At 40.6% G+C, this 21,650-nt stretch overlaps 1 protein-coding gene across 2 annotated transcripts in view; it reads right to left on the bottom strand.

Annotated features, from left to right (window-relative positions):
• F13A1 (coagulation factor XIII A chain) overlaps window positions 1-21,650 on the bottom strand; it is a 157,114-nt gene that overhangs the window by 12,074 nt on the left and 123,390 nt on the right. For both annotated transcript variants that reach the window (XM_043508364.1, XM_038388823.2), the window contains exons 8-13: window positions 17,617-17,755; window positions 10,404-10,507; window positions 7,102-7,190; window positions 5,992-6,145; window positions 3,911-4,198; window positions 174-334 (exon numbers count right to left, since the gene is read on the bottom strand). In XM_043508364.1, coding sequence (XP_043364299.1) covers window positions 174-334; window positions 3,911-4,198; window positions 5,992-6,145; window positions 7,102-7,190; window positions 10,404-10,507; window positions 17,617-17,755 — 935 coding nt within the window. The remainder of the gene's footprint in view (window positions 1-173; window positions 335-3,910; window positions 4,199-5,991; window positions 6,146-7,101; window positions 7,191-10,403; window positions 10,508-17,616; window positions 17,756-21,650) is intronic.

Here is a 21,650-nt window from a genome sequence, read left to right as displayed (position 1 = left end):
TTCAGTTGTTTATAATACTAGCTTTTAAATTTGTTTGAAAAAAGACCCATTTTAGCCACCTAAGTTCTCGCCCAACCTTATATACATAGTAGAGTTCTATGTGATGGTGATGCAGAATGTATCTTGAACTCAGGATAGTTGCTAGTTTCCATTGTTGCATTCCTGAAACTGACCTTGATGTGCAGCTTGGGGATTTGCAGTACTGAGGTCTTCTGCTTGGCTAGAATCTTTTTCGTTTCATTAAGACGTGCTGTGACGAAGAAATGCAAAGAGGCCTGTTCCAGCAGCTGACTCATGTACTCACTTGATTTGATTAAGACCTCAGAAATTGTAGCTGATGGGAGAAAAAAAAAACCACACAAAACTGAAGCTTGAAAGCAGTATAGTTATTACTTTCAGTCCTGCTGATGCCCTGCAGACACAGTACAGATTTGCCCCCACTGAAGAGACTATCAAAGACACAAATGGGAGTTAGGTGGTCAGACAAAAACTGCAACTTCTCATTTTCTGCTAAAACTTTCTTTGTATGTTACCACCCTTTCCCACATCTGTTCCTTTTGTCCTCCTCTTGTGTACCACCTGTCATTTAAGATTGAGTTGTCTGGGACAGGGACTATCTTCTTTGTTACATGTCTGGACAGTGCCCAGCATAATGAAGCCCTGATCCTTGACTGGGGCTCAGAGGCACTACCATAATATAAAGATGTAATAAATGACTCCCATGGACTTTTAATGGGACAGTGAGGTGCTGAAATGCCCTGGGAGAATCTCCCTCTAAATGTTTACTTCTCTATTTCATTCCCATACCCCTTCCACTTATTTTTGAGGGGTACCCATGCAGGTGGTAATAGCAGCCAATTGGAGGTATGAATGCACACAGTGCTACTGGCAAGGTTTCCTGTTCCTCAGTGCAGGGCTCATTGGTGATGCCAGCCGTTGACCTACATCAACGCTACATGCAGCACACTGCAAAGGGAATCTCTCAGCACTACCCCTCTCCCTTAAGAGCTTTCACTCTGGTCCTGGATGATGATTATTGAAAGGAATAGCTCCCTGGGCTGGAATGTTGAGATGCAGGGAATCATTGATTTTTAACTGTATTGAACGGCAACTCTCAGTCCAGCAACGGTGTTAGAATTCAACATGCAGAAGCTCACATAGATCGGGCAATCAGTCACAATATGTATCTTGAGTCCTTGCCTGAGCAAACTCCAGTCTAGGTTTTCCAACGTTAGTAAAAAGTATCAAGATTTCCCACCCACTTATTATTCATTTGTATTATTGGAGCACCTAGAAGCCGCAGAGTCATGCTGGACTAGATCCCCAGTGTGCTTGGCACTGTACAAACACCCATGAAATTGAATCCAAACTGGGTAAATCACATTCACCTCTTTCCACTCTTGATCCACCTACATCAAAAGGGGTTCCTAGAGTGGGTTTCAAAGCCATTCCCATGATAACCACCTGAATTAGATTCACCAGGCCAGCCTGAAACTTTTTTGATGTGGTCCCATCTCCTGTAAATGATTTTTTCACCATCTCAAATCTTTAATTATAATCAAGACTAGGTGTTTTTATCTGTGCAAAAAATTTGTACAAGAAGTGGAATTTATTTTACAATGGAAAAAACATTTCAGATTAAATTTAATCACTGAGAAAAAAGAATAATGGAATCTCATTTCTGCAGTAGGTATGCTGGTAAGATGCCAGTACAACTTACTGTGCGCGGGAAAGCCCAGGGAGACACAAAACTGAGCTGCCTAGCAACCTTTCAAAAAGGCAGGAAAAACTAAATATAACCAAGTGGAAGCAATAGTACCTTTGAAGGCACTGGCAGGTTTAAGCTATTCAAATCCTCAAAGATGTTTTCAACCCATACAGTTCCTTTAATCATCCTGAAAAATCACACATCCAGTTTGTTTGAAAACTTATTTTGTTCCTTTCAGCAGTGTAGTCTAGAAAGAATGCCTTTGACGCATTTTGATCATAGTGATATTCTATTACCTTCAAAATACATACACACACAATTCTTGCTATTTCACTAAACCTACAAATTCTGCTCACATTCCTCAAAATACGTTAAGAGGATTCTGAGAGTTGCTAACATTCTATTTAAAAAATAAGGGACTGTCTTCTTAACACTCTCACTCCACCCATCCTCCTGACATCATCATCAAAAGTAATAAGCAGCAGTACTCACCTACATTCACCAGGGCTATTTCTTGCTGCTTTTTGCAACAATCAGCAACTTCCAATCTTGTTGTACAGAGATTAAAAAATACGGTATGTCCCTTATAATAATGGACTGTTGGCAACCCTAGCGATTTCTCCCTGGTATGCTAGCTTATTCTAGATGGAGGCCCAGTCTAAATTCACTCATCATCAGTCACTAGAATTTGGAATTTATGAAAACATTCCATAGCAGTTTTATGTACCATAGCCACAGTTTAGCAAAAATGAGCACTGTGGCTGTAAACGTATTCTAGTAAATCCACCTTAGTGCAGAGGATTCAAACAAGCACCACTGCACCATTTAAACTCTTTGTCAAGTAGAGTCACGGTGCCTTACATGGCACCTCAACACAGGGCTGAATCTGACCTGTGGAATTTAGCTTGGAAAACAGAGGGAATGAGGAGATATTTGCACATCTATACTGAACATCTAAATTATGGCTCTCAGTTATAGGGGTGCATTTGGATTGCCAATGAGACTTTAGCCCAGAGTTGAAATTGATTTATTGTTATGGCTAGCCAGGTTTTTTTTTTTTTTAATAAAGTTTGACAACTTTACAGCTGACATTTAATAATTGATTCAAAACACTTAAAAAAGTGCTTGTTATAATAAAATCGGTTGGAACAACTCAATGCAGCAGAGAGAAAGTACATTAACAGAATCAGATGAGTTAGAAACAACCAACAAATAGCTATTGGCTCATCATACGAGATTGGAACTGAAGTTTTGATTAGGGTTCATCTCTAATTTTTCATTAAGTGGACTATTATTTTATGGAGATTTACAAGCTCCAAATGGAAATTTACAGTTGTGGGGAAAAATCCTGACCCAAGATGTGCAGAATGGATGATAGGGAACCTTTTATCCAGGCAAAAAACAGGGAAGGATCTCTCCCTAACAATCCAAAGAGGGCTAGAAAGGGGGTACCAGCAGCACAACACACCCCACAGGGTGCATGGTATCTCAGATAGGGAATGTACCCTCAACTGGCTTGCACATATGCTGTGGTCAGCAGCACACACTAGCCAGGGATGTATGCTGTTCCTTTTTAGATTGCCATAAATATGCACCTAAAACTGTATTCCCATAGCCTGTCCTGAACCATCCTACGCTCTAACTGCAGGATGGCTCTTGTGCCAGATGTGCACCTAGTGCCACTCTATTCCCTTCTCTTGTAGGGCTCTCTCAGATAAGGGAAAGATTTTGCTTTTATTTTGTCATTGTAACCCATCTGAAGAACCAGAGTTTCCCCTTTCCTTTCTGAGAACTTATAAGATGGTCAAAGATGTGAAAATGACATCTTACAGCTTAACACCTGAACCCATTCTCTCTCTCTCTCTCTCTCTCTCTCTCTCTCTCTCTCTCTCTCATTAAACAACAATGCTTATCACTTATTTAATAATTCAGCACTTTCAATCTGTAGAACTCAAAGTACTTTTTGAATGTGGATAAGCATTATCATACCCATTTCACATATTGTGGATGGTCAGAGAGTAAGATCACGGGCAAATACATAGCAGAATCAGGAATAGAACCCAGGTTTCCTGACTCCCATTCCAGGGCCCTATCCACAGCTATGTAATTTGGGCCTATCACTAGAGGGAGTTTCACTGGTGTCAGCACACACAGATAAGAAAACAAACAAAAGGCTGAGGCTTAAAGTTTTCCCCATCTTACATGCCAAGGGTTCCAGTGTCACATCAAAAGTATGGCTCTTGAATTCATTCTTCATGACACCCGTATAAAACACAATATTGCCAGACAGATAGGCTGTTGCAGTGTAACGGGTGCGGCTGTTGTTTCTGAAAGTTACAGTGACTTTGAAGTCACTGCCAAGTATTGCATTTTCCACTTGAAATTCCATGTCGACATCGGTTCCTGCCTGCTCCATAGTATCCTGGATAACCTCCTTTTTAATGCCATACATCAGAGCTGTCTCAAGGGCCAGTCTCTCTTCTTCTGTGCCTAGGACAAGATGAAAATTATGTTAAAAAAACTGAAACAGAATCTAATTACCAGGTTCATAATGATGCCACTTTCCCAGGGTCTAGATTGGTGTTTTGTGTATGGCAGTAACAAACACCTAAAAAAATCTTTTAATATTTTGAAATTATTTCTCTTCTTAAATTACTTCAGTGCTTATAAAAACTACCAGATCATGGACCAGATCTAAAGCTCATTAGTCAATGAAAAGACTCCCCTTAACCTTAATGATCTCAGGATCTGGCCCTTAGGTTTCTGGAGACCTGGAGCTAAGTAGAGGACAATTTGAGCAGTGGCAGGGGTAATGCATGCTTCCCAGCCAAACTGGCCAGCTAATGTGCCTCAAATCTGTACTAAAGAGTCCAAATTTATGAGTAAGAGGGTAGTTCAGTCTCCATGTCCATTCAGTTCTTGGCCCCTTTGCTGGGACTTCCAACTATGGTACCAGTCAGAGATTGGCAAATACTGCAAAAAACAAAAAAATCACTTGCAAATTTTAAAAATAAAAATAGCAAATTCAACTCAATGATATTTGCCTTATTTGTTTTCTGTGAATTTTTTGTTCACAGAAAGACAAGATGTTCCAAATACCATGCACATATGCAGTTGCTTGAATATTTGGGCGGAAGTGTTCATTGAGCCATCCTGACAGCTTGTGGATTTGGGAATCATCCAGTCATGGAGCAGAAATGCTATCACACTGTGTGAATAGCGAAGTATAAGTAGTGAATTCTTGAAGCAATAGTCAGATAATAATTACTGTGGTTCATTATCAATCTCAACTCAATTGACCAGTGGGACTTAGAAAGCAAAAACTATGTACTCCAACCATGCAGTCCTGGGTAAAACAGCTTATTTTGGATTAAAATGTTATTTTGATCCTTCTCTGCTTCCCCAATATCACAAATGAATGGGGGAGTGTTGCTAAAGTAAATTAGGAGAGAAGATGGAAAAAACACTACCTACTTTTGAGTATATCTGATTCTAGACATGTGGCACAGCCAAGTGGACTTAATTTTTAGCACTGGAAACAGTCTCAGGGTGGTAGGGCTGTGTGACACTCATCCCTTTTTTGTTAAAAAAATAAGCACTTACCAAGATACTGTATTTGACATGGAGGAAGCCCATAAGGAATTACTGTCACCCAAGATGCGTCAGACCTTCTGTAGTGGATGATGAAAAATGAGCTAGTCCCCTTTTCTCAGCTCACCCCAGTTGGTTGGGTAAGAGAAGAGCCTTGCTTCACCCACTCTGCAAAATTCCTGTTTGCAGGCCCTTAAACAGTAACTGATTTTCTCCCACATGCTACTTATTTCTGGGGTCACTTCCTCTCCACCAATTCTTTATATTTCCTAGGGATTTGCATACTTCAAAACCTCCCAGAATTTTAAAGGGCCATGCCATGTGACGTAGGTTGGGCTGACCCCTAGTCACCACTACTCTTAAGGGTCACACTACTGTCACACTTCTGAAATGGATGATGAAAAACAACTTTTAAAATCTCCTCTTTTGAATTAAATAAATTTATCCATGGTTATCCTCTGTTTTCAGAAATAGCAACTCCTGTCCAAGGTGTTTTTGAGCGACAGCCTAAGGAGATGTTCTTACAAAAAGATGTGTAATATGTTTGAGGTGAAATTAAGATGTACCACTTGGAGAAAGCTGTGTGAGAACCCACCTTGCTAGAGGTTTACATATAAACAACATGAGACCTATTTAAGAAAAATCTACATCAGCATATACAACACTTCGTTTTGTCATGTGCAGTAAGATACCTTCCTGGAACTTGTACTGCTCAGTAATGTCCTTGGTTCCATCACTACCAATTTCCTTAGTCAAGATTAATTTCCCAATGTGGGTCTTATCAATGTGTTCAATCACTCTGGTCCCATCTTTCATTGCTTTTGAGTAAACAATATCACTGTTTACCTAAATTAAAATAGATAAATAACAAAAAAAATTAAACAAAGCATTACGTCTTCTGTTGGGTTTAAAACCGATATGTTTTCCCCTTGACTCAATGACACAGTCACCAAGTCCTACTGATTTCAATGGGACGAGATGCATGTTTAAAATTAAAGCACGTTAAAACACCTTCCTGAACTGGGGCCCAAAACACTTCCAAAAAGGGTTTATGTTAATGATAATTTGGTAATACTTTAAACTAGCTGTGAGATACACTTGTCATATGGATTTCCTAATACAGTTGCAGGGCCATAACTTCAGCTAGTGTAAATCAACATAGCTCCATGTATAGTCATTGGAGCCAATTTTCACCTGCTAAGGATCTGGCCCACTGTGTCCTTTTGAACAATCAATAGTTATTTAATAACACATTTCTGAAGATTGAGAAATACTGGCAGCAAGTCTGGTCTCCATGATGCTTGTAAAGGTACTGTCCTGAGTTGAGGAGCCCCACCATCTCAGCAGGAGCACAATTATTTTGCATTCTAATAGAGCCTCACAATGTGGTAGGGGCTGTCAACACATACAGGAAGATACATGCCCTGGCCCAAAGAGCTTACACCACCACCCAGAGCTTCAGAGCATGTCGGGGAGCCTGCCTGCTGTTACAGTCCTTAATGAGAGGCAGGGACTAATGCAGATTGTGTTATGGAAAGCAGTGAGTAACTTTCTCTGCTGCTCTGATAACTGTGGTTTCATTTCAACTGGAGCAACTTCTTCTGATTACTACTTTGGCAAGCAGTGCTTGGTGAATTTTATCATTCACAAGTGTCATATCAAACCTACTGATCTAAATATAATGACAGGATTTCTATTTTACATGAATTGTAATGGGAAATAACACTGCAGTTCATATATTATATCTAGAGACTTACTGTCCCATTTAAATCACCCAAAACGCTATTTTTTTAGGTACGTACCTCTGCAAAAACAAAAGGCGCATCAAACTGGAAGCAGACATGACCATGTTTAATAGCTTGAACGGAAGCAGGGCCACATCTATACATACCTGAATTGAGATTAGAGGGGGAAGAGAAATAAAAGGTTGAATTTGTTCTCTTTATCTTTAGTTAAAGTTAATATCTAGAATGTGCTAGATAGGGAAAAAAGCAACTAGCCAAAACCATTAGCTTAAAATAAGAACATAAGAACAGCCATACTGGGTCAGACCAAAGGTCCATATAGCCCAGTATCCTGTCTACCGACAGTGACCAATACCAGGTGCCCCAGAGGGAATGAACAGAACAGGTTCAGTGATCCATCCTCTGTTGCCCATTCCCAGCTTCTGGCAAACAGAGGCTAAAGGACACCATTCCTATCTTAATAGACATTGATTGATCTATCCTCCATGAACTTATCTAGTTCTTTTTTGAACCCTGTTATAGTCTTGGCCTCACAACATCCTCTGGCAAGAAGTTCCAAAGGTTGACTGTGCGTTGTGTGAAGAAATACTTTTTTGTTTGTTTTAAACCTGCTGCCTATTGATTTCATTTGGTGACCCCTAGTTCTTGTGTTATGAGAAGGGGTAAATAACACTTCCTTATTTACTTCCTCCACAGTCATGATTTTATAGACTATCTCCTTTCCAAGCTGAAAAATCCCAGTCTTTTTAATCTCTCCGCATACAGCAGCTGTTCCATACCCCTAATCGTTTTTGTTGCCGTTTTCTGAACCTTTTCCAATTCCAATGTACATGAAATAAAAAGATAGTCGGGCTTATGACACTAGGTAAAACCTATCTCCTCTGCTGAAGGCATAATATTCCACTGGTATCTGTACTGCAAATATAGCATATTGTACCTGGTACTTGCACCGCACTGCAGGTGCCTTTGGACTCGTGTGCTAGGTGTGTGATGCAGCAACAAAACTGTTCATTAATGAAAATGGAGACTTTGCTTCCCTTCCACTTTCAGGGCCTCATTCTGCTACCCTAACAAACTCTGATTGCAGTGGGACTACTTGCAGAGTGAAGTACTACTCAGTGTGATGAGTATCAGAATCAGGCCTTCAGTGTCTGAGGTTATTTAAAGAGAGGGGAAAAAAAAAGCTTTTACAAGTGCTATTAATGGAACTCAAGCCACACTTCTCCCAGGCGCCGCAATATTTCCCCACTCTAGTTTTTTGATGTTCTAACCTCAGCTTGCCTCAGGTGCACATGCATGCACCCACACATGCTACATTCAACTAAGGTAAGATCATGGTGCTGATTTTTACTTGAAAACAGTGATGTTTTCATCTACTTTTTTAAGTGTTTTGGGGGTTTCTGAAAGGTGATGAACTGACAGAACTCGGTCCCTATTCACCATGATTTCAGTGGAGTTACACCTGTGCAAAACTGGAGTAACTAAGTGCTGAATCAGGCCCTTTGTCCACTGTTTAGCCCCTGATAAAGCACCGACATGTTGCTCCACATTTTCCATATTGCCCCACCAGCATGCCTCAGTCCTCAGCCACAGGTACTACTTCTGAGGTCATTCAGTCCTTTCTTCTCTGCTGGAATTGCCAGCAGCTGCCAATTAATGCCAGTTTTACCACATGGAGACCTGTTTGCTAGGAACTTGACTGATAGCATCAACTAATTTCACATGCTGGAGGCCACAGAACAGTTACCTGTTGGTAATAACTTACAGCCACAATTGACCTAGACAGGAAAGGCTCCATGTTCTATTACCAACTCAGTGAACCATCCAGTCCCAAATCTGAAGTTATCCAACAGTTGGCACCTTAATGACACTTTGCTTCACTGTTTAGCATAAGCCTCAAGTGCTAGAAATGTCATTCAGTATGAGTTGATTTGAGTTAAAGCTGACAAGCTTGGAGGAGCTCAGTCTGTCAGAGTGTGAACCTAGGAAACATCTGACTGTCGCTGTCTTAAGAATATGTTTGAACTGAGTGAGGAGGAAATTAGGAAATGTAACAGCAATAGTGGATTTTTGTTTTTCTCTACCATTTAGAGAATGCAGCCACAGGACTTTGCGGAGGGAAATTAGCATTATGGCATATGTTATATACCCCCAAAATACTTGGTTTAAAACCGTTACATCCCCTCTCACGCTCCCTCAGGGCAGCTCTGTTATCACAAATACATTTAACATTCCTGGGGCTGGGTCCAAACTCCAGTGAAGGCAATTGGAGTCCTTTCATTAGCTTCAATGTTCTTTGGATCAGGCACCTTTCCCTTCCACATGTCCTTTCCTCACTCCACTGTGCTATGAGTTAGCTTGCAAGCTGCTCACAGGGCTCATGGAAATCCGGAATCCCATGACTTCGCCATTTTTCTCCTTGAGCTCTTTGACTTTTGGGTGGCCATGCTGTGGAAAATACTACAGTCTCTCCCTACCCTTGAAGTCATCCCTGGGCTCTGCTTATGCCACTTGCTGAGGCTGAAGGGAGAGGGCTACTCCTTTACTGAAGGGGGATGTAAATAAAAGTCTCAACCTGTAACAATCAGTATCAAAATGTAGGACCAACACCTAAATACTATGGTGAGGGCACTTTAGAAATTGGATTAAATAAAGTTTGCCCTGGTCTACACTGGCGGAGGGGTGTCGACCTATGATACATAACTTCAGCTACGCAATCTTAGGTTGACTTACCTGGCCATGAGGATGGTGGTGAGTCGACCGCTGTCACTCCCCTGTCAACTCTGCTTCCACCTCCTGTGAGCTGGAGTTCTGGAGTTGATGGGGAGCATGTTCAGGGATCGATTTATCGCGTCCAGACGAGATGCAATAAATCGCTCCCCAATAGATCAATCACTACCTGCCAATCTGGTGGGTAGTGAAGACCTGCCCTTGGTTTCATCAAAATTTTCCATGTCTCACCTGTGATTTTTTCAAAGTAATTTCCACTATAAAATTCCTATCAGTATGCACAGAAATTCTGCTTTGAACATGCTTTCAATGGGAAACAATATGCAGCCCCCCCTTAAAGGAAGTCAAGATTATACATGGGTTGCATCAAAACTTTTTGGTATTGCAGATTATGGAATGCGGGTCTTTAACACATAATGCTATATAAGGTACATACCACCTAACCCAACAAAAGTGGCTGAATTATGGCACCACATGTCTTGTTTTCCTCTGGCCAAATTCTATGCCCACTGAGATAATTGGTGCTTTTATATCTATTGGGGGAGAATGAGAAATCCATCTCCAAATCTTCTCCACAGCCACTGACTTCAGTCTAAGGACTAAAATACAAAGACTGCACGCAGAATTACCATCACTGTTTTCTTGAGGAGTACTATCTACGACTTGCCATCCTCCAAAACCAACGGGAAGATCAGGTCTTGTCATCCATGCCTCGTTCCAGCAGTGATAGTTCCTTACATGGGAAAACAGACAAGAATATTCAAACACTAAAGCATAAAAAATAAATATCAAAAACAAGCCTGTGTCTTAATGTCTCACTGTTGCAGTGAAAATTTCATAAGAATTTCCTGGATTCAGCAGTTTATACATTGCAGAGGACAGATCAAGCCAGATCCCCAGGCCCAATAATTTGGTGCCTGCTGAAGCTTGATGGGGAGCATCAGAAAGGTAGGTGTAAGCCTTCTTTGCAATCCCCTGATTCTCAAGCCCAGTCCAGTGCCAAGAGGCCAATTAGAGGAGCCTGAAAGATGCTCTAAATGGCACTTAATGCATAGCCCCCCCTAAAGAGAGATTCAGGCAGCTAGGGATTGTTGGTGCACAATGGTGCTCCTGCCACAATCCTTTTTTTTCAGAGTAGCAGCTGTGTTAGTCTGTATTCACAAAAAGAAAAGGAGTACTTGTTGGCACCTTAGAGACTAAAGACTAACATGGCTGCTACTCTGAAACCTGTCATTATGCAAGGCATTGAATTTAGCCGTATGGAAATTTTTAAAATTTGTTAATCTCTAAGGTGCCACAAGTACTCCTTTTCTTTTTGCGAAATTTTTTTTTTTTTTTTTGTCAGCCATGTCCCCAAGAAGGGTGCCAGTCAATTCTATCTCAGAGAATACCTCTATACAAGAGAAATCCCTAACACCAGCATACATGGGCAGTTAACACTGCTTTGTGATTCTTGAATGGTATAAAGCAGACCTAGCCAGGCTGATGACTTGGTAATCTTAAACAGAGCTTTCAGTACCAACTATACAACTGGCAACATGTACAACTATATTCATTCTGATAGTTAAAAACAAACAAATGAGCTTGTCTGGTTTCTGTGTAAAGTTGCAGGTGCAGGTTTATTAACTGACCCTGCACTGGATATATAAACAAATAGTTCCCTAACTCCTTGTAGGTCATTTTTGAATGCCACAGACCAAAGACTAAACTTTTTAAAGAGGAATAGTTGTGTTAGTTTGCGGACGATATCAAGCTGGGAGCGGTTGCAAGTGCTTTGGAGGACAGGATTAAAATTCAAAATGATCTAGACAAACTGCAGAAATGGTCTGAAGTAAATAGGATGAAATTCAATAAGCACAAAGGCAAAGTACTCCACTTAGGAAGGAACGCTCAATTGCACACATACAAAATAGGAAATGGCTGCCTAGGAAGGAGTTCTGCAGAAAGGGATCTGGGAGTCATAGTAGATCACAAGCTACATACGAGTCAACAGTGCAACACTATTTCATAAAAGTGAACATCATTCTGGGATGTATTAGCAGGAATGTTGTAAGTAAGATACGAGAAATAATTCTTCCACTCTACTCCGTGCTAATTAGGGGTATTGTGTCCAGTTCTGGGTGCCACATTTCAGGAAGGATGTGACAAATTGGAGAAAGTCCAGAGAATAGCAACAAAAACGATTAAAAGTCTAGAAAAAACAACCTATAAGCAGCATTCCCTCTAATTTTTCCACCTCATGTGCGGAATGAATTCTGTTATATGCACCAATATGCAAGTGATGCGTGACTCATCACCTGCATATTGACAGGTTTCAGAGTAGCAGCTGTGTTTTTCTTTTTGCGAATACAGACTAAGGAGTACTTGTGGCACCTTAGAGACTAACAAATTTATTAGAGCTTCAAGTGAGCTGTAGCTCACGAAAGTTTATGCTCTAATAAATTTGTTAGTCTCTAAGGTGCCACAAGTACTCCTTTTCACCTGCATATTGGTGCACATAATAAAATTCATGTGGTGGAGGTGGGACCGAGGGGTTCGGTGCAGAGGATAAGGGCCCCGGCTGGGAATACAGGCTTTGGGTTGGGGCCAGGGATGAGGGTTTTGGGGTGCAGGAGGGTGCTCTGGGGCTACGGCCTGGCGTGAGGACTCTCCCCAGCTGTCTCTCCCACCACAGCAGCACCTGGGGAGGAGGGTGCTTCTCCATGCCGCAGCAGCTCTGGGGCTGGGGCTGGGGCCACAGGATAGGCGCCCCTCCCCCAGGTTTGGGACAGGGATGGGTTCGGGCCTGGCTGGGCTGCCCCACCCCAGCTGTGGATGGGTTCAGACCAGGGTAGGGGCACCCTCGCCAGTCCGGGTGCCCCAGGTGCAGCAGAGTTGGGGGTCAGGCTATGTCTGGGCCTGGGGAGATGCCCCTCCCCCCAGGTGGATTTCCCAAGCACCTGTGCAGTGCTAAGAAGGATGCTGTGCAGCTTACAGGGAACTCAGCCTGTGAGGGAAGATTGAAAAAATGGGGTTAGTTGAGTCTGGAGAAGAGTAGACTGAGAGGGGACATCATAACAGTTTTCAAGTAATTAAAAGGTTGTTACAAGGAGATGGGAGAAAAATTGTTGTTGACCTCTGAGGATAAGACAAGAAACAATGGGCTTAAATTGCAGCAATGGTGATTTAGGTTGGACATTAGGAAAAACTTCCTAACTGTGAGGATGGTTAAGCACTGGAATAAATTGCATAGGGAAGTTTTGGAATCTCAATCACTGGAGTTTAAGAGCAGGTTAGACAAAGATCTGTCAGGGATGGTCTAGATAAACTTAGTCCTGCCATGAGTCATGGACTAGATTATCTGTAGAGGTCCCTTTCTATGATTAGGTCTAACTTTAAAAAATATGCAAAAAGCAATATACTTTGTTAGAATTTTCCAACTCTCCCTTGGTAATACTGCAGAAGGTAGAGAGACCCCAACTGAATCATCAGTGCCATAGTGCTAAGTTTTCCTTGGAGGTTTTCCATGCAAGCAAAAACTAGGTCCAGCTCTCTTAGTTTCTAATTAGTTCACAGGCTCATGTGCTATGGTTGCCCATGTGAGAGGTCATATCTCCACAGGGCCAAGTTCCATGGATCTGGGAACAAGGGGTGCTGGGAGTTCTGCTGCACCCCCTGGCTTGAAGTGGTTTCTATTATATCCAGGGTTTGCAGTTTGGTTCAATTGCTCTCAGCACCCACACTATACCAATTGTTCCAGCACCCCTGCCAAGTGCTGTTCCATGAGCCACATGCGTTATGTTCAAAGGCATTTAAGTAGTTAATCTAAGCACTGAGACTTGAAATGCCCTCACTTGGCTTGATGCTTGTAAAACACCACCAGGTCATCTTATTTACAATCTGTTGAGAATGTTTCAAAGATGAACCACCCTAACGAGAAAGATGGCTCTTGTAACTTTCTTTCTGAAATTTTATTAGAGCTCAAGGGAGAGCACAAACAAGGAGGAAAAAAACCCAACACGAGTTTCTTGCAACAGCTTCAAGAGTCAACCAAGTGTTTGAATTCTGTTATTGCCAAAAACGGGGGAGGAGAAAGTAGCAATTTTCTTTGCAAATTATGTGTATCCTCCCAGCAGATATGAATGAAATTATGTCTGTGTAGCCACTGATACTTCCCTAATGCATGCAATATTAGCAATAAAACTGCAGCCAGAATGGATTGTTAAACTCCGACCATTTCATTAATAGGTGAAAAAACAGAAATGTAGAGGAGTCAGTGGGATCTGAGGCTTGTCTAACAAGACATTTCAAAGCGGAAATAAATGCTTGGATCAGGGAAAAACTTGTCAGTTAGGAGAGTTAATGAAGCAGGACTACAGAAAAAGAATTATTCAAGAAAAGTGACGCACACTACTAGAATTTTTGATACTGCTGAATGCAGCGTACTGAATCATTCTCATAGAGCCTTTAGTGAACCACTGTCTGGTAGGTGGGTTTTTGAAAATTATGATGCCATGTGAGAAGAGACAATCTCTGCCCTGAAGCAGTTAAAATCCAACTTTGAATCAAACTCAAATGTTCTTGGTTTTGAGCGTGACCAAAGGACAGAACATAAAAAACAGCGGGGAGGGGGCCATGAATGAAACTAATCTTATTTGGTGATTAGACACTGCAATGTAATAACTTGTCTGTAAGCTCTTTGTAGCAGGGACTGTTTTTTTTGTTTTGTATAATGCCTGGCACAATGGGATTGAGATTTATATATGTTACTGCAATACAAATGATAAATAAGTATGATGACATTGGGTGAGGATGGATAGATATTCACTTGTGCTTCCCCAGATTTGGGGGGATTCTGCCATCCCTAAAACATAATCTAAAGTTTCTTACAGCTCCAAAACATACTGGGCCACATGCTTGGCTAGTGCAAGTGGGTACTGTTCTACTGACTTCAATAGAGCTATGCTGCCTACTAGCAGCTAAGGATCTGGCCCTATATATAGACAATTATTTAAATTGAAGTTGTAGCTCTTATATCTAAACCAGCCAGAAACTAAACAAAGTGATAGAAAAACTAATAAAAGATGACCAGGTGGGTTTTATGCCTGGCAGACAATTTAAGAAGAGTACTTTACAGGGTTCATATGGTTAGGGACATATTGGATGAGAAAGGACATTAGGATTGAGTATAGCACTGAAGAATGTCTTCCACACCACAAGAAATTTGGTTTTGGAGTTAGAGGGTGGAGCATGGAAGATTGGAATTCAAACACCTCAGAAGGGATCCCTACTCAGGCCTCCATCCTACAGTGAGCTTGGCATGGAAGAAGCTCCTGCACCCACATGGAGCCTCATTGACCTTTAACAGGGCACTGCCCGATTGGAAATCATACTAGGATCAAGGCACAATAGTAAGATCCCTTCAAGGTATATTCCTTACGTGTCTGTACATAATTGAAAGAAAACTAAAGTAAGGAAAAGCAGTCAGTAATGACAGTAATCTGACCAAGTTCTTAAAAATAACTTCTGGAAAAGTCTGCGTAATTCTTTGTACATGTTTTCATCCTAGGAAAAAATGCTTTTTTCTAAAAAATAAGTAAATGCATATCAGATGCCAAGCACTTGGGTGCAGCCCTACGCCTAGAGATGGGTATGAACAAAAATCCTGGATCCAAACATCCCTGAATTCTGGCGTTGCTAGAAATAGGAACACAGATCCATCTTTTCTAGCTCCAGGGAATAAAACAGTCAACTGATATAGACGTTCATAAAGGAAAGAGATCCTAACTTCCAGTTACCTAGGGATTATAAATAAATTAAAAAAGAAAAGTCAAGACTTTTTTCCAAAAATTGTTATAAATACCTTGAACATATCATCTTAAAAAAATAAAAAGCTACGCTGAAACAACATCAAGGATAAGACACAAACCATTTAAAGTCTGAGTTAGAGCTACCACAGAGTGGTACAAGGTAATGAAGAGAAAGGACACAGAGGAGAAATGGAAAGTGCTGTAAGATAAATTAATGTACGCCCAATGTACATTATGTGCACCATGTAGCAATAAATACATTATGAGGAGAAAGGGATGAACAAGGAAGTTCCCAAAGTAATCAAGACAAAGAAAGAGGTATATAAAATGTGAGGTGTAAAACATTGTGAGCCAGTTCCTCAGCTCAAATGAACTGGCACAGATCCCTTGACTTCAATGGAGCTTTGTCTATTTACACCCGCTCAGAATCTGTCCCTAGCTTCAGAGGAAAAACTGAAGAATTATTGAATGAAGTGAAAAATATTGAAAAATGGTAGGGAAATGAAAAGGTGGGGGCAGAAAAGGAAAAATTCACAAGAGGTTAAGACAAATATGACTGAGTACATGGGGAAAGAGAGCTTGGTGAAGCTGTTAATAGAGTGTCTAACATACTGCAGGTTTCAGAGTAGCAGCCGCGTTAGTCTGTATTTGCAAAAAGAAGAGTACTTGTGGCACCTTAGAGACTAAGATACTTGACTATATACAAAGGGCCTGATTCTCCTCTCACATCAGTTATACACCACTATCTTCAGTGGAGTTACTCTCAATTTATACCAGTGTAAGCTGCAGGAAAATCATACCTATAGAAATGTTAGATTGTCTTCCGGTCATTAGACTAAATGCTAAATTTGAATTTTGGAACCCAAGGACCATAAAGTATAGGCTTCAAAATAGGTATATTTCAGACACAGAACTAAGTAATGCTGTTGTAGGTGTGCCGGTCCCAGGATATTATCTCACCCACCTTGTCTCTCTAGATACAGAACTATTTGTTTTCTGTACAATTTATATAGGATGGCACATGGGTGGTTCTGTGAGATGCACAGACTTATGCTATCATGAAAGAATTTTTCCTTGGAAATAGACATGTAATTCTTACATAGATTCCAAAACCTGGATCCTTCTCCACTGACAATGGAACTCATGGAGATGACATCAGGGCTGCAATTATAATAGGCTCAGTCTTTTTGTCCTCAGGACAGTACATTTGTTCCAGTTTTTATGTAATAAAGAACCCTGATGAATGAATATTATTCTACCAATGAGGTGAAGAAATCATTCACACAAATCAGGAATATTAACAGTGGGCAGAACAAGAATCTACTGAATGTAGGAATGTGTATAGAAGGCAGAACCATTGCTCCACAGAAAGAGATGTTGTGGTATGGTAATCCATACCAGGAGAATGGGAAAGTTGGAGGGAGAAAACAGCAGAATTGTCTTCTGCAAACCTAAGAAGAAGGTCTTGGGTCAAACAATATAGTGATCCAATCTTGTTATTTTTTATAAAGCTAACTGAAGTATTAAAGAGTCCTGTCCTGTATCTTAAAAATGTATCCGATTTATTTTAAAGTTTGCCCATCTACAGCTCTGGATGCAGGTACCAAATTTAAATAAAACATGCAAATGGGAAACTATCAAAAGCAACAGAAAATTTCCCATGACTTCAATGGACATTGGATCAGGACTTAAATCCAAGCTATGAAATCCTCCAAGCAAAATAGGAGATACCCAACACCTAGCAAGATTGGGCCCTCTGTTAGGTTTTCTAGAGTTCAGCAATTATTGCCACTTAAGTATTCACCCTTTCTTCCAAGTTGCTTATGTGTGTGGTATATTGAATGCTGACTCTTGAACTGATCACTTGCCTTTTTCCATGATGAACAGTTTACATTCCTTGCCCTATTTATTAACTAGCTTTTATTCCACAGTTTGCAACTACATCTTTTGATAATCTAGCAGTATTCTTTAAATAGAAAAGCAGAGACAAACTAAACCTTGATCTGTCATGTTTTATGTGCACAGAGATGACAGGTTTGCTGGGACAGCTCACCAGATTGAGTCTTTTGAGAGTTTGGAGTCCATTTTCCCTTCTTCATCTACAAAGACATCCAGTTGTAAATTGGCATTGTTATCATGGGCAGAGGAATAATTGGTAACAATTCTTCCAGGTATCCCTATGCATCTCAGAACTGGAGTGGAAAGAAAGGAAATGAAAAGTGTGATTTGAGATGATGATGATGATGATGAATGGGCAAGAGGATGAGTAGATTGGAGGAGATTAGAGGTATACTTCAGGTGGAAGCAGGATGGAAAGATCACCTGGGCCTTTATTCTTTCAATGCTTTCCATTTGTAAAGCAATCTCCCACTCCTCCTCCACAGCCCCTCTCCCACACAGTCTGCCTTTAGCACATGATGAAAAACGTAACAGTTAGGCTTCCCAAAAAAAAAAAAAAAAAAAAACACAAGACACAATAGAGGGTAAACACTGGTCCTTCCAGCAGTGATAAGCTTTGAAGTGAAGGGAAGACTTTATTAGAAGGGCCACTGTTAGAAGGTTTCTTTGTTTTAAGTTAAATTGGAAAATTCCAACTATACATCTGGAGGAACCTAGAGAATCCAAAGAATATAACAGAACTCAATAGATATTGAGAAAGAAAACTGAATTATTTACAAGTGTCAGGGTTAGAGAGTTTAAACAAAGCACATTACAGAAGTTCAAAGTATTAGTGAGCGATTGGTACAAAATATGTAATCACCTTTTATTAGACAATCTCACAGTGAATTAAAAAAATGCATTAATCCTAGAACATCTCAGTGAAGCAAGTAATTGTTATCTCTATTTTTATGGATAGGAAAGCAAAGATGTAGTCAGGTTAACGCTCTTGTTCAGCTGGTATAGTACATCATGGGAGTCTGATGTCCATGATATAGCACAGGAGATGGGAGTCCCACCAGGGATGTGCAGCTCAGAAGAATGCTGAGTGGGAGGGGTCTGAGGCATCTGAACAACTTCCATGAGACACTGCAGCAGCATTTCTGAATTGAATATTTCAATTTTCAGACGAGCTTTTTTGTTCTTAATTTTTTTGATGAAAAGCCAAACGTTTCCACAGAAGGCAGATACTGTTTTGGGGAGGGGAAGGGATTGAAAACCCAATTTACTGTCACAAAATAATTTCAGTGGAAAAGTTTAGACTGCCCTATATGGTGCTATGTAGGCCAACATCACTACTGTGACTTTCAATAAAGAGTAACACCACACATACGTTTTAAATTGTTTTATGGCAAATTACCTGGATGCATGAATCTCATACATACCTATAGATTAAATTTCATTCAAATGCCTTCCCAGACTTCCAGCACATGAGTGCCTTCGGGGCTCATTGGAAATAATTCATCTGGCTATTTTAAGATCAATGACTTAGTTTACTTTTCTCCAGAATGTTTTAGCATTTTAAAACAGATGATTGTCTTGAATCAGTATGTCAATCTTGGAAAACTGGATGGTTGCAGTCATAAAATGTTATAAGCTTCAAATAACTCAAAACTGATTCTCCTCTCACATCAGTTATTTTAAAGCAATTTTAGCTGAATTAGCCATCCCCCTATTCACTGTTATCTTGACACTCATTTGCAATGGCTCCTTTTCATGTAAGCAACTATATGCTAGATCTGCCACTGCCTAGAATTTTAACTTAGTAGTCTTCAATTTTTTTTCATTTGTCATCTGGCTTCATAACAATGAATGCTAGATCTCTAACTGCACTTGCTACGTTAGTAGGCCTACCTTGACAGATTCTGCCCTAAGATGCACATGTGTCTCCTATTGACTACAGGTGGCCCCGAATCTACACTGCATAAAACTTCAGTTTTATAAGTAGGGTATAGCTAGAACAGTGGTTCCCAAACTTTAACAACCTGTGAACCCCTTTCATTAAAATGTCAAGTCTTGCAAACCCCCTGCTTAAAAAAAAAAAAAAAAAATGAATATTTCCAAGGATTTTCTCCTTGACCTGAGTATAAATTATAAAAGCAATGATCTTGGAAATATGAAACATGTCAAAAACAAATTACACACTAAATCATTACAGTATTACTACATTATGAAAAACGGCAACACTCTTCCAAGATCTCACTTTCATAGCTTGTATCACTTTGAATAAGCCTGTTATAAGACAAGGCTCCTAGGTTTCATCAAGGAGTATCAGATGTGAAACAGCATGAAGGTATTTAAGAAGCCAATCCAAAGAGTTCCTCCTACACAAGCATTCAGGTCTTGAGCAGTCCAGGCAAACCCACACATTACAAAGCTTAAACTTGTTCTCCATAATAATTTTAAAAACACTACTAGGTGACTAATTTTAAAAACAGCAAAAAATATCCACCTCCCTCTCCATTTCTTATAAGGAGTCTTCAAGTTTAAATCTCCTCAGTGGGATAGATATGTTTGCTTTGATCTGCTTAGCTCTTGGAAGTCCAGGTGCTCCAGGCTTATGGCCCCGTACTAACCAGGGTCCCTAATGACAGCTGTCTGCCATTAGGGAATTCCTCTCCCCAGCCCCTGAGAACCCCGTTTGGGAACCACTTAGAGGAATGCAGAAATGAATTAGTCCCAATGGGAGCTGTGCACCTGTGGTTCAGATGGCAAAGTTTGGCCCACTGTGTACAACAGTATGTCTGCAATGGAGGAGGTTTTTGGTGTAGTGCAGGACAGAGGTGGGAGGATGAGCAGTGGAAAATGCATCACCCAATGGCTATAGGAATTTCAAATGACTGGTGGTACCTACCAGCAGTGGCATGATCACAATACTTGTAGCATGTAGAAGATAGGGCTGTATTGGAGTCCTGCTAGTCCTGATTCAAGTATGATATTTGGTACAGTGTGTGTGTGTGTGTGTGTTTCAGATGAAGAGATGTATATCTAAATTAAAGATCTCACACACACACACACACACACACACACACACACACACACCCCAATATTCAGAAATGGAGGTTTTGGACGTATCTCTTGTCAGAACCATTCCACAATAATAGAACTTCATTGTTTTGGGTCTAGCTTTCTGGCTGCTGCACTTTATAAAAAAATTTTCACTTTTGTTTGGGGAGTCAGTGGGCAGGAATAGCAAATTTCGTGCTTGTCAAAGGTGGAAGATTAGCAACTCTTGCAGTTTAAGAGGCTTAATTCTCCACTGGCTATTTGTGCTATGATCAGGGCTATATCACACATTCTTGTCTATGCTAGAGATCCCACCATGCCTACTACTTTTGGAGCTGTACCAGGGGCAGTACAATGTTGAGAAATTAAGAAACAGCGTATTAACAAGGCCATACAATCTTGCATGCTAGACAGGACCTGAATTTCCTACAGCAAAAAAAACCAAAGGGAACAAATATTTTCAAAAACCTTTCAGGTCTTCCTCCAGCAATTAGCTGGAGCTCTCAAAGTGGAGGGGTCTCTGAAGATTTGCTGTTGCTTTGACTGTCTTTGTTTAAGATTATCACTACTTGCAAACAGCTGGTCATTGAAATTCCATGTGACCATGATCACAGTATATTGGCTCTACTTTTGCTCCCAGACAGGAATCAACCCACTCCAGAAATCCACATATTCCTAGATTGTTCAGCAGCAGACACTTTGGGAAGGCCAAGTCCTAGTTGATATAAATTGGCATCGCTCCCAAAGCGAATAGAACTACACTGATTTACACTAGGTAAGGGTCTGGCCCATGTTTTTCCTTGTCTTTTAGATGCAGAAAGGTATAGAATAGAAACAGATGAGGCATAATCTTAACCTAATCACTCAGTGCGTGAATCATGCAACTTCCAGATCTGCTAGTATGGGTAACACTGATATAAGAATACACTGCAAACAAAACTGATGTGCCTGTATAGGTCATGGATACATCAAAGAAAGTGAGAAGGTTTCATTGGGTTATTTTATTTAATTTCTTCTTAACTTAAACATGGTTTGGTTTTGGCCAAAGTTTATGCTCAGGGGTTGCAAAGGTGTCCTTTATGGTCTCCTGAACCTGGGCTAACTGTGTGCCACTCTGTCACCAGGCTGGCAGTCATCTTAGTG

Source organism: Dermochelys coriacea, chromosome 2, assembly GCF_009764565.3.
Source record: "Dermochelys coriacea isolate rDerCor1 chromosome 2, rDerCor1.pri.v4, whole genome shotgun sequence".
In the NCBI taxonomy this organism is placed as follows: Eukaryota; Metazoa; Chordata; order Testudines; family Dermochelyidae; genus Dermochelys; species Dermochelys coriacea.
The sequence above is the reverse complement of the archived record's forward strand: the minus strand, read 5'-3'. Positions and strand labels throughout refer to the sequence as shown.